This window comes from Camelina sativa, chromosome 8 (assembly GCF_030686135.1).
Source record: "Camelina sativa cultivar CO46 ecotype springtype chromosome 8, ASM3068613v1".
Classification (NCBI taxonomy): Eukaryota; Viridiplantae; Streptophyta; class Magnoliopsida; order Brassicales; family Brassicaceae; genus Camelina; species Camelina sativa.
This window is the reverse complement of record NC_141887.1, coordinates 24167292-24179671: the sequence shown is the minus strand read 5'-3', so window position 1 is coordinate 24179671 and position 12380 is coordinate 24167292. Positions and strand designations below refer to the sequence as shown.

General features: G+C 33.0%; 2 protein-coding genes and 1 pseudogene across 2 annotated transcripts; 2 read left to right on the top strand and 1 right to left on the bottom strand.

Annotated features, from left to right (window-relative positions):
* Positions 1-1807: 1807 nt before the first annotated feature.
* On the top strand, positions 1808-5612 carry LOC147940402 (uncharacterized; annotated as a pseudogene).
* LOC104707791 (uncharacterized) lies at positions 2078-5734 on the top strand. The gene is made up of 2 exons (XM_010424215.3): positions 2078-5144; positions 5275-5734. Exon 1 carries the CDS (start codon positions 2371-2373, stop codon positions 3577-3579), a length of 1209 nt encoding a protein of 402 aa, XP_010422517.1. The 5' UTR covers positions 2078-2370; the 3' UTR covers positions 3580-5144; positions 5275-5734.
* Positions 5735-8182: 2448 nt separating this feature from the next.
* On the bottom strand, positions 8183-11091 carry LOC104707790 (elongation factor Tu, mitochondrial). Its single transcript, XM_010424214.3, has 12 exons — positions 10813-11091; positions 10594-10669; positions 10379-10471; positions 10204-10278; positions 9805-9909; positions 9628-9718; positions 9331-9536; positions 9154-9237; positions 8984-9049; positions 8839-8901; positions 8504-8744; positions 8183-8413 (listed from the first exon to the last, which is right to left on the bottom strand). Exons 1-12 carry the CDS (start codon positions 10998-11000, stop codon positions 8343-8345), a joined length of 1359 nt encoding a protein of 452 aa, XP_010422516.1. The 5' UTR covers positions 11001-11091; the 3' UTR covers positions 8183-8342.
* Between the last annotated feature and the right edge of the window lie 1289 nt (positions 11092-12380).

Sequence of the window (12380 nt, the reverse complement as noted above, 5' to 3'; positions counted from 1 at the left end):
TTGATGTGTACCAGATGTGTACACGTATGGATGTTCCTCTCATATGTGTTTTAAAAAATATTTTTGCTTGAAGGAAGACAGACATATATCTAAAAGAAATTTAAATTATAGAAAAATGAGTACACAAAACTATTTATTGTTGTTAGATATAAATTATATTTATTGTTGTAATATAATATTTTTTATAATAAATAAATACACAAAACTTTAAAAGAATAATAAACTTAAAAAAATCAATATGTGATGTGTATTAGTATAGTTCTATATGCTTATTTTAATGATTTTAATGCATGTAGTAACATGAGAAACCTGGAAAAAAAAATAGAAAAATGAGTTTGTAGTAATGAATTTTTTTGGTTAATTCATGAAAATTGACATACGTATTACTTATGTAATTACGACATATAGAAGAATAATATTTTGGATATTTTTGGATTTCCAAAATTTTTGTGGATGTTATTTGATTTTTTTACTGATTATTTTTCTTGTTGAATTTAAAATACTCAAAAAAATATACATATTATCTCATATGATGCTCATATTATTTTTGTTATTAAATTTTTAACTCTAATCCATGAAGAAGTGAATTAAAATATGATTTTACAATGAAATAGATAGTTAAATGTGATTATCAAACTGAATGTCTAACAATGAAATTTATTTTAGTTTAAAAAATTGTCAAATTTTAATATGTATCATTTTAAAAAAATCATTTAAAAATATTAGTAATCTTTTATGTTTGATTTTATAAACTTCAACACATGCATTTTTGTAATGCATACGTCAAAACATAAAATAATTTGGAATAAATTATATTTTAATAAGAATGAATCTTCAGTTATTTGATGAGAATGTCTCTATTTATTTATATATGTTTTAATTTTATATTTCACTCATTTAAAATTAATCATGATATGAGGTAAAATTAGTACTTATGAGATAACATCATATCAAATATATCTTAAATAATGTTGATTCTGTTTTTTTGCTAAATATGTTTTGTTAATTTTTTTTTTTTCAATTTTAACTAAGATATAGATTTGATATGCTGTATTAATTGTGTTTAGTATAAAATATTTAGTTTTATGCATTAAGATGTAAAACTTAAAATATGGTTTGTTATGATGGTATAGATATTTAAATTATACTTCCTATGTCCCATTTTATAAAAGTTTTTGGGTTAAAGCACAAAGATTAATAAACAATAAATATTTTGTCATTTATAAAACTTCAACCATTAGAAAAATATACTGCATAATTCAAATAGTCATAAATTGTTAAACTAATAAAAAAAAATTATGCACAAAAATTTGAGAAAATCTTATAAAATAGAGCAAAATTTGAGAAGATCTTATAAAATCTCATTCATTAATTAATATTTTTGCTTGAAGAAAAGTGGGCACTGAGTGTAGCACTAGCAGCATACAGTTACAAATTATATGTAACATGCACGGATTATGGCGAGGCTGACAAGGAACTTCTCAAGTAGATAGACCTCACTGTTCAAAAGTTCAAAACAAAGCCTTCTCAAGTAGATAGGCAATTCTTGGGTTCTTCCGCCTCCCAGATCTCCGCAGGCTCTGGACCTCCATATTTACCTCACAACTGTAAGACTCCCTCTAAATCATCTTCATTAGGATTCTTATTGCTGGTGTGTGAACAATGTGGACTGCAATGGCTTCTCTTCTTCAAAGACTTGGCAGTGTAAGTGGGTGAATTCCCTTGAGGGATTATGTATTAACATTCAGCAATATATACAAAAATGTGTAGCGTAATTACAGGGATTACACTTGATATGCAAGGATCATATCAATCAGATCAATCAGAATTAATTACACAATAATTCTAATATCTATCACGCAGTTCCTTAGACATAGGGAAGAAGTGAAAAATTGGGCCCCTTTAGTCTGGTTCAAAGGAGCTATTCCTCGCAATTCTTTCAATATGTGGGTTGCTCAGCTTGATAGATTACCTACACGGATGAGGCTCCTTTCTTGGAGATTGCAGGTCTCTCACTTTGATACAATTCATCATCGTACTACTTAAAGAAGAAGAAACAAGCTGATGACGTGGAACAGAGCAAAGAGTGAAGGAAAGACTCAGAAAGAAAGAGAGGCTTTGCCGTTGCAGAATGAGTTTAAAAGAGCCTTGGAAGCTCATCTTCTGGAATATGCTGAATATTGTGAATGATCAGGCGATGAGCTTGTAGAGAGATCAATGTTGATCTCTGTAATCGTTGCTTAGGTCTATGTTGATCTGAGTCTATCGGTTCTTACCTTCTCTTCGTAAGTGTTAGCGTGTGTAATCAAGCTATAGATATCTCAATACTTAACATTGGTGCGGTGAAACTGAGATCGGAGCTTCAACGAGATGATGGACTCTGTGATCTCTGAAGATGATGGTTGTAAGGATGTACCTATGTTCACCGGAACAGGTCTGTCGGTGTGGATTCCAAAAGTGGAGAGGCTTTTCAGTCGTGGCCGTTACTCAGATGATGCGAAGCTTGATCTTGTCTTTTTGTATTTAGACGGAGTTGCATTGACATGGTTTATGCGAGAGATGAGTAAAGAGAAAATCATGGATTGGAATGTCTTTAAGCAGAGGTTGTTGGCACAATTTGATCCGGTGAAGAATTGTTCTTCACAGGTGCCTTCGGCAACTGATTTGATTTCAAATTGTGAATCAGAAGTGGAATCAACCTGTCCAGTTAAGATTTGTTCTTCATCAGAGGCAATTCTGGCTACAAAAGCGTTGGGTGGAGGTGAATATTTTGTCACCGATTCATCGATTGTGGAGATTCACTCAAGTTCACAGAAGGAATCTGATCATGTCTCACCTCCTATTGAAGATATTCAGGTCTCTATTTCTAACTTGGAACCTAGCCTTAGTTTGTGTAGTGAACCGTTGAATGTTTTTGAGGCATGGCCATTTGATACTGTGTGGAGAAATCGGGAACATCCACAACCTGGTTTTGAATGTGTCAAGAACAAGAAAAATGCACATAAGGTGTTTGATGGATTGTTCCCTATTAGCCACAGACTTCAGCAAAAGAAGAAGCTGAGTTTATCCCCTAAGTCATGGAAATTTAAGTTTAAAAACATGACTATGCTGAGAACTAGATCACAAAGGGATCATAACATTGATTTGGTGAAGAAGAAGAGAACATTTCGGAACCTGCGACTGAATAAGCAAGCTCACATGTCAAGGGTGACGTCTAGAATGAGGATGATGCATGATCCAGGAGGCGTGAAACAGCTTTTGCATGGTGATACAGAGCTCATTTTTTTTCCTGACAAGGAATCAAGGGGAAATTATCGAGATATTGCTGTTAAACCCAGACTACAAGTTAGTCTTGATGATATAGAGCTGCAGCAACTCGAAGACGTCAACATTGCACTCATCAGTCACATGTCCCAGTTACATTGTTCGTTGGGTTTTACTTTGGAGAAGAAGTTTGTGACTTGGTTTCATGTTGTGTGTGTGTTGAGCAATATCAGATTTATGCTTGTGAGGCTGCAGGAAAAGAGTTCTAACGCTTGGAAATTTCCATCCAACTATGGGTCAGAGGGACTACAATAACATCACAATCAGTCTGGACCTAGAGCGCTGGATGATGATACACTTTATATTGCTGAGGAATCAAGTGAAGTCTTTATCATGGTCTTGCACAAATATAAGAAACAGAAGTTTCTTAAAACCTGAAAATTCAAGTACAAGGATAAGGTCGCATCAAGAGATTTCAAATTTGGTTTTGAAGTCACAGGGAAGCTAACTGATTTAAGAAGAATACATCAGTTTAGGTGTGGTGCTGTGATGTTAAACTTGGAGAACAACTACATTTGGGTTTCAGATTTGTGGAGGAGTAAGTTGTGCAAAAATTGGTGGTTTAAATTGAAAGATATCTGCAGGAATATAGCTCTGGTTTCACAAGGAAGTAAGCAAAAGGAGGTTGCGGTAGAGTTTCAGTTATTGCATAACACACACCCTGCAGTTTCTCATATTTGCAGAAGTCACAAAGACAGCATGGTCTTTCCTTTTGGGGCTTTACGGTCTAATTGTGATAATGATGTTTTGTTGGCTCAAGGAGTGGGATTGTTTCAAGCTGTAAATGATAAAGGAGTGGCTGCGGTTATAGTACAGTCTCTTTCAAGACTTACTAAGTTGCAAAATGCTGTTAGAGAGTATCAGTTTCCTTATTTCAAGCTTGAGGGCAAGCTAGATCTCAGTGGGGGAAGTAATGGGGAGGCTGCCACAGGTTTGGAGAATGAGATGTTGTTGTTTCATTATAGTTTTCCAGTGTGTTTTTGGACAAGACGGAGACTCGACTATTGTGCAGGACAAGCAATAGATGTTATGGTGTCTAACTTCCAAGTAAAGCATAGGTGGAGAAATAAGGAACTGCAGCTACTGATTTTACTGTTTAAGGTTCAACATGGTTTGTTGATTCAACAACATTCTGATCCTTCATCTCTTTTATTCCATGAATGGAATCCTGGTCCCATTGAGGAGCTGTTAAAGAGCTTTTTGATAGATATGAGACTAGATATTCACAATTCTGCAGCTAGCTTAACTCTGAATGTTATATTGGATAGTCTTTTGAGAGGACGAAACGAATTTCAGATTCATCACAAGCTGGGAATTGGAAACACGGTTGTTCTTGGGATGGATATGAGGCAGAAAGTACAAGTATGGGCTCATCTATGGCTGGAAGGCCAGAACGTTCATTGATTCATCTCCAAGGTACCCTATTACACGTTTTAGTACAACAACAACAGAAAAGGAGAAAGTTACTAAAAACTTGGATGTTCAAGTATAAACAAGAAGCTTGAGTTCAAGCTTGTTTTCAAAGGGGGAAGTATTATACGATTCATCATCGTACTACTTAAAGAAGAAGAAACAAGCTGATGACGTGGAACAGAGCAAAGAGTGAAGGAAAGACTTAGAAAGAAAGAGAGGTTTTGCCGTTGCAGAATGAGTTTAAAAGAGCCTTGGAAGCTCATCTTCTGGAATATGCTGAATATTGTGAATGATCAGGCGATGAGCTTGTAACCAAGCGATGTGCTTGTAGAGAGATCAATGTTGATCTCTGTAATCGTTGCTTAGGTCTATGTTGATCTGAGTCTATCAGTTCTTACCTTCTCTTCGTAAGTGTTAGCGTGTGTAATCAAGCTATAGATATCTCAATACTTAACACACTTATGCTGCTTATGCTCAGTGGAGGCTGAAACTAGAGACCACTTGCTTTTGACTTGTGACTTTTCTTCTTCTTTGTAGAATAAGGTCTTTGTCAGGCTACGGCAAACGCCAGTTGTGTTCCACAATTGGGACAACCTCTTATCTTGGATTAGGGGGTCCTCTCGTACTGCGCCATCTACTCTACAGAAACTTGTGTCGACAGGAAGGCATTTACCAAACTTGGAAGCAAAGGAATAAATGTGTTTCACAACTCTCAGCTGACTCCTCCGGAAACTATATTCAAGATCATCGATCGCCAGATCCTTAACTCAATTCACGCAAGAAGGCATCGAAGAAAATTTAAGGACCTTATGATCCTTTGGATGCGTTGAAGGTATCTATTTAAAAATTATTCTTTTCACTTGAAATTTAATTAATCAAAATTCTTTTATTTTGGAATTTAATCAATCAAAATTAGTTGTTGTGAAAGTAAACATCTGTTAATATGTATAATACTTTGTAGTTAGTATAAAATTATTTAAATTTTCTTATTCACCAATTTGAAATTAGTTAGTTTTGTCTATGAGTATGATTAAGCGGGTTAGTGTTGGTTTTTAACTTCTTTCATATAAAATTAAGTTTTAAAATATTTTGTTTGTGTTTTTAGACCAACCCGCAAAAATATATAAGTGTACTAATATTAACCTAATTCTCATCACATACTTATTATTAGTCCAGGTTTGGACCCCTGGATAATAAAAAAATAGTTATTAAAAAAATAGTTAGTTTTAAATATCTGAGTATGATGGAGCGGGTTAGTGTTGATTTTTAACTCCTTTCATATAAAATTAAGTTTTAAAATATTTTGTTTGTGTTTTTAAACCAACCCGCAAAAATATATAAGTGTACTAATATTAACCTAAATCTCATCACATTCTTATGATTATTTTTAGTTTAGGTTTGGACCCGTGGATAAATAAAATTTTCCATAAATTATTGTTGCTTTTTTTAGTATTGTTATTGATATTTACACAGATAATATTATTGATATTACTCATATGACTAAATTTGATGTATTCACTATTTAAATTGTGCAACAGGATATATATATATATATATATATATATATATATTTGTATTTGACATCATAACTCTATAAATGACACATGTTTTTTTAGTCAAAAACATATATCATTTTGTGGAGGTTAAAACAATATATATATATATAGTATAATAAAATCATACATTATTAGTTTATTTTTATATTTTTTTCTACCCATTTTTGACATCAATTGCTCTATTCATTTTAACATAGAAAACATTAAACAATTTATGTATAATGGAAAACATGTATAATGGAAAACCAATTATGGAAAATCAAAATTGAATAAGGTAAGATATTATAGTTTCTTTTTTCATTAAAACATTTTAAAACTTGTAATTAAAAAGGAAAATAGAAATTGATGTTGTTCAGATATTTAGGGAAATATATATTTCCATACTCGATTTTTTTAATTTAATTTTTAATTTTTTCTTTTGTATTAAATGTTTTAATTACAATGGCATATGATGTAAATATTGTCCAACTTTAAGCCTTCTTCTGAAAAATGCTGTGAAAATAATAATATAGATGATAAATTAAGGGTGTGAGCATAACAATAGTGGAACACTTGTATATGTGGTTCCAGAATGATTTATTTATTTGGTACAACTACGTGCAACTAATACAACTAAATTTATTAGCAAAGCAACCAAAAATACAAACAAAAATTATTGTATAGTATTCATTTCTATATTAGTAACTATAAAAAAAAACCATAATTTTCGTATTGAAATCTAGATTATTAAAAGTTATATGAGTATCTATCCTATTGGCATATTTTTACTTCAACTACCTTATACATTTATGATTACTTTGTAAATAATCACCACATTATTATGGGAAACAAACAAATAACATATTTTTAAAAACATATTGATATGTAAGTATAGTAATTGTACTTTAATTACCGAATATCATAAGTACAATTGCAAAAAATTATTAAAAATTTGAGTACAACTATTTCTACTTTTAAACTACCAAAGTACAATTGTGTTAATGTCAATACAACTAAAAGCTTGAGTACAACTACTTGAAAAAAAATTCAATATATAATTTTTTTTTTCAAGCATGTTTTTCTTTTACGGCTCCATGTGTTAAGTAAAGTACTATATTATTTATTTTATTTACACATGACACATGTTTCATTTTAGTACCAATATCACTTTTAACACAAGAGTTTTAGTTGCCCCAAAATGTTCTTAGTTGTATGTAAGAGTTCTAGTTGTATCGAAATAGTCTGAGTTGTACATACAAAATCCAGTTGTACCTATGAAATCCATTTGTATCTAAAAAAAATCATCTCATAAAGAAAGATACTACTATCGTATGGAATAGAATTCAGTTTCCAATTTAAAAATCAAATTTCATTGATGATTTACATCAAGCACTATGCTTTTTGTCAACACCTTCTCATGATCATACCCTCATACTCTCCCTAGTGCATTGAATATGTAACATAGAGTTTTTGGTTCTCGTGATTGTGAAATTTTTGGTATTTTCCTTGGCTTTTGCAGTACCAAATCTCTTTTCCCAAAACTTAAATTCAAAAACCCTAAATTCACAATCAATTCTTTTAATTTTGTTATTTAATGTTGACATGAGAAATATGACGAAAATTGATTAAGAAAGTGAAAAAAAAATGGAGAAGATTTTGGAGAAGTAGCACAGAGAGAAAATGAGAGAAAAAGAGAGAGAGGGAGATGAAGTTTTTTGAGTTTTAAATCTTGTAAAAAAAATTAGACTAAAGTAGGTTGTAGATCCATTAGGCAATTGGATATGGGTGGGGATCCAAAACAATAGTGGTTGGATCAGTAAATATTGAAAAATTTTAAGGGTTACAAAATAATTTTATAATTTTTTGATTAAAAGAAAGCAAAAAATAAAATAAATATTATAAGAAGGAGATTTGAGAAATGTTTTTTTGGTCAAAGGGCATACGAGAATTAAATAGAGTTTTGAGCCAAAAACATTGTTATTTGATCTACCCGAAATCTCAAAGCAGTAAAAAAAAAAAAGCATCTCATAATTGATGGATTCCTAGAGAAGAATGTGCTTTTTGAGTAATTTAACTCATCACTTTTGATACAACACCAGCTCCAACTGTTCTACCTCCTTCCCTTAAGGCAAATCTTTGACCTGTTTCACAAGATTAAAAATTATGTGAAGAAAAATCGGAAAGAACTTGTTATAAGTACCAAAAGAGAGCGTCTGTAAGATTGTTTTTACCTGTTTCCAGTGGGACAGGCATGATTAGCTCGAAAACAGCTGTGACGTTGTCACCAGGCATAACCATCTTCACGTTTTCGGGTAACTCTACTTTGCCAGTGATATCTGCAGTCCTCAAGTAAAACTGAGGCCTGTAGTTCGAGAAAAAAGCAGTGTGACGTCCTCCTTCGTCCTTTGTGAGCACGTAAATCTCTGCTTCAAACTTCTTATACGTCTTGCATGAACCAGGCTTAGCAATCACCTAATACATAACCGTAGAGAAGTAAACTTTAGTAAAGTTGGTTTTTGGTCTTATTATTCAATCATCCAGTAGTCATAAGGATGCCTAAGCTTACCATTCCACGCTGAATGTCTTCTCTCTTCAGCCCACGCAACAGAAGTCCTACATTATCACCAGCCTAGCAAAATAGAAGTCATGGGTTTAATCAGTCTCTTACATGACCAGAACTTGTCTTTGTAATCTCACGATATTAGCTTTACCTGTCCATTATCCAAAATCTTCTTGAACATCTCAACCCCAGTTACAGTCGATTTCATTGGAGGTCCCTGAAAATCAAATCCGCAGATTATGGTTTAGAAAATGCTTAATAATAATAGCCCCCAGTAATCACCACTTTGGCAGTACAAACACAATATTTATGCACACTTACATCTTTTAAACCCAATATCTCAACTTCTTCTCCCACTTTAATGATTCCCTGTTCAATACGACCGGTTGCCACAGTTCCACGTCCCTTTAAGAAAAAGGAAAAGTATTATAACTGATTCTCCAAATGATACAATAATTGACTTAACAAAAATAACAAGAAAGATGTAGAGTAGTATACTTGAATTGAGAAAACATCTTCGATTGGCATCAAGAAAGCTTTGTCAAGCACACGAACAGGGTCAGGTATGTATTCATCAACAGCATCCATTAGCTTTAATATAGCTTTCCTTCCAATTTCATCGTTGGTGCCCTGCAATGCAGAGAGAGCAGATCCCCGGATGATGGGAATATCATCCCCAGGAAACTTGTAGAAGCTGAGAAGTTCTGGATGGAGACAAGAGTTGATGTCAGAAAGCTTGTACATAATTCATTTGCTGAAAGAAAGAAAATTTGTGACATTAAAAAATGTACAAACCACGTAGTTCCATCTCGACAAGCTCCAATAGCTCAGGGTCATCCACCACATCAACTTTGTTCAAGAAGCACACAAGTGATGGAACGCCAACCTGTGGTGCATCAGATAATTCAAATTGCAGCAAATAACCTAACTTAACAAAGTAGCTTCAAGTGTTCATATTGTCATGATGCGAACCTGGCGTGCAAGTAGAATATGTTCCTTTGTCTGTGGCATGGGTCCATCTGGACCTGAAACCACAAGAATTCCACCATCCATTTGTGCAGCTCCAGTAATCATATTCTGAAAGTTAGTTACTCAAGCAGTGAGGCTCAACGGTTTATCAAAATATTTCTAAGGAATACTGATGCATGTTACTCCACTTAACAGTTCATATATACTAGAGTATGATGCATTTCTAGAGAATAATCCTTCTAGTAATGATAATAGTTCAAAACCGTGATCACTGATCACTAGATTAGAGTCAGACTTATGAAAATGTGTAACAAGTAATGTCTGCAGCGCTAAGATGTAATATACCAAGGAGCATAGTATACTACTATAACATATCAAATAAAAAGAATGTTGGCATCTTACCTTAACATAATCGGCGTGCCCAGGGCAATCAACATGAGCATAGTGACGCTTTGCAGTCTCATACTCCACATGAGCCTACAACAGAACAAATGTAACATCAAATAAAAAAGACTAGAAAAAAATATTGACTTGGAAACCTACTAAGTACTTATGATACGAAGAAGATAACACAAACCGTGGCAATAGTAATTCCTCTCTTTTTCTCTTCAGGAGCTTTATCGATTTCATCAAAGGCAATAGCTTTAGCTTTGCCCTCCTCAGCAAGAACCTAAACATATGTAGGATCACAAAAAAATATCAACTTTAAAAAACAGTTTCTTTAACAACAATTTTGGAAGTATCATGTAACCAAAAATACAAAAAAAAAAAAAAAAAAAAAAAAGGAAGCACCTTTGTGATAGCAGCAGTGAGAGTGGTCTTCCCATGATCAACATGCCCAATTGTTCCAACATTTACATGAGGTTTACTGATACAAAAGAGCAACAACATAAGATTAAGACAATCATAGAATCGACAACGACAAAGATCAGGAATCACTCACATTCACCAAACCAATTTTTCAACTTTCCGATCTGAAGAGTGATAAAAAAAGGAAAGAAAAAAACTAACTTTCGAGTAAAAGTGGCCATGGATCTCCAGAAGGAGGTACCGAAGCTAGAGGAAGAGAGATCATCTCCACCGATTGAATGAGAGATCGAGTAAGAGGAAGAAATGGAAGCACCGCAACGAGAGTAGATCTGGGAAGAGAAAGGAACAAGGCGCTTCGAGCTAGGGTTTCGAAGAACAACGGACGCCATTTTGACTTGCACAAAAGGTAGAGATAGAGAGAGAGAGAGAGAGATGGCGAAATGAGATTTGGGGTTTTAGTCGCCTGAGCCGAGTCAGTAAGGGTTTCTGTTGAAACCTCGACCCTCATTTTTTAACCCGACCCGACCCGGAATAAGCCCATTTTACTATTTTCGTTTACTGTTATTGGGCCTTAGTTCAGTAAAGCCCACCTTATTCATCAAATTGCTTCATAAGTGTTTTGAGAGCATATACAGTATAATTGGGATCCAAAGTAAAAATTTAGCAGACTATAGATCAATATTTTAACTTTTGTTTATAAAATATACATATTTTGTCAATGACATGAATCATGCATATATGAATGCGTGTGGTGACACAATGGCGGCACTATTACGAACACTTATATTATAAGTTATGGTTCTTTTTATATACAATATGCTCATCTAATTTTTTAGAAGATTAATTATCGAGTTAAATTTTTTAAAAAACTAGTGTAACATCAAGATCTGATTAGCTCAATCAATTTTAAATTAATGCTTTAACTGTTTGGTAATACTGGCTAATACCGAAGACAACTACATTTTGAAGAAAATATGTATTGAAATTATGATTCTGAAAATTGTTTATATCAAAAAGTGTAGAACTCCCTAAGAGAGATTCTACTTTTTATTAAGTTATATAGAGTGTACAAGTTGTCTACAACTATATAGATGAAGGAGGTCCAAAATATGATTAACTTGCGTTGTCTTGATAGACATTTATGTCGGGAGAGAAGTTATATATCTTTGTCAAAACCATCTCAAATGTCACAGATATATTAATGTGTGTTACACAATTTCTTTGTAATTTAATTGATGTCTCTCTTATGCTTTCGGAAGCAACGGTTCCCACTGATCCACGTCGTTGCATGATAGTGGTTCCTATAATCACATGCGTTGCCGTGGACCGTCTTCCTTTATTTCTTGATATATATATAGTCTATATCAATCCTATTATTTTCTTGACAATATTTATTTATTTATTTATTTGTAATATTCAGCCAAGAGTAACACAAGATGCCATTAACGATGATGATGCCTTTTTACATGAAAGTTTTGAAGATCACGATTCTTCACCACTATATCATCAACAAAGCATGAAAGCTTTTACGTTTCCAGGATAAAGTTTTACTCTGCAACTCAAGTTCTGAAACCAAAAGTTTTATCATTTGACTAACAATATATGAATTCACTTAAAACTCATGTAAATTAGATTAGTAAATTTATGAACATATAACCCGTGATTTTATATATATGAAATGTAATTAATGAAATCGTATCAAATTTCGGTGCTTATACTCACAAATCTGTTTCATGGATACATAATAACTTTTTATAAAGATTTATGTC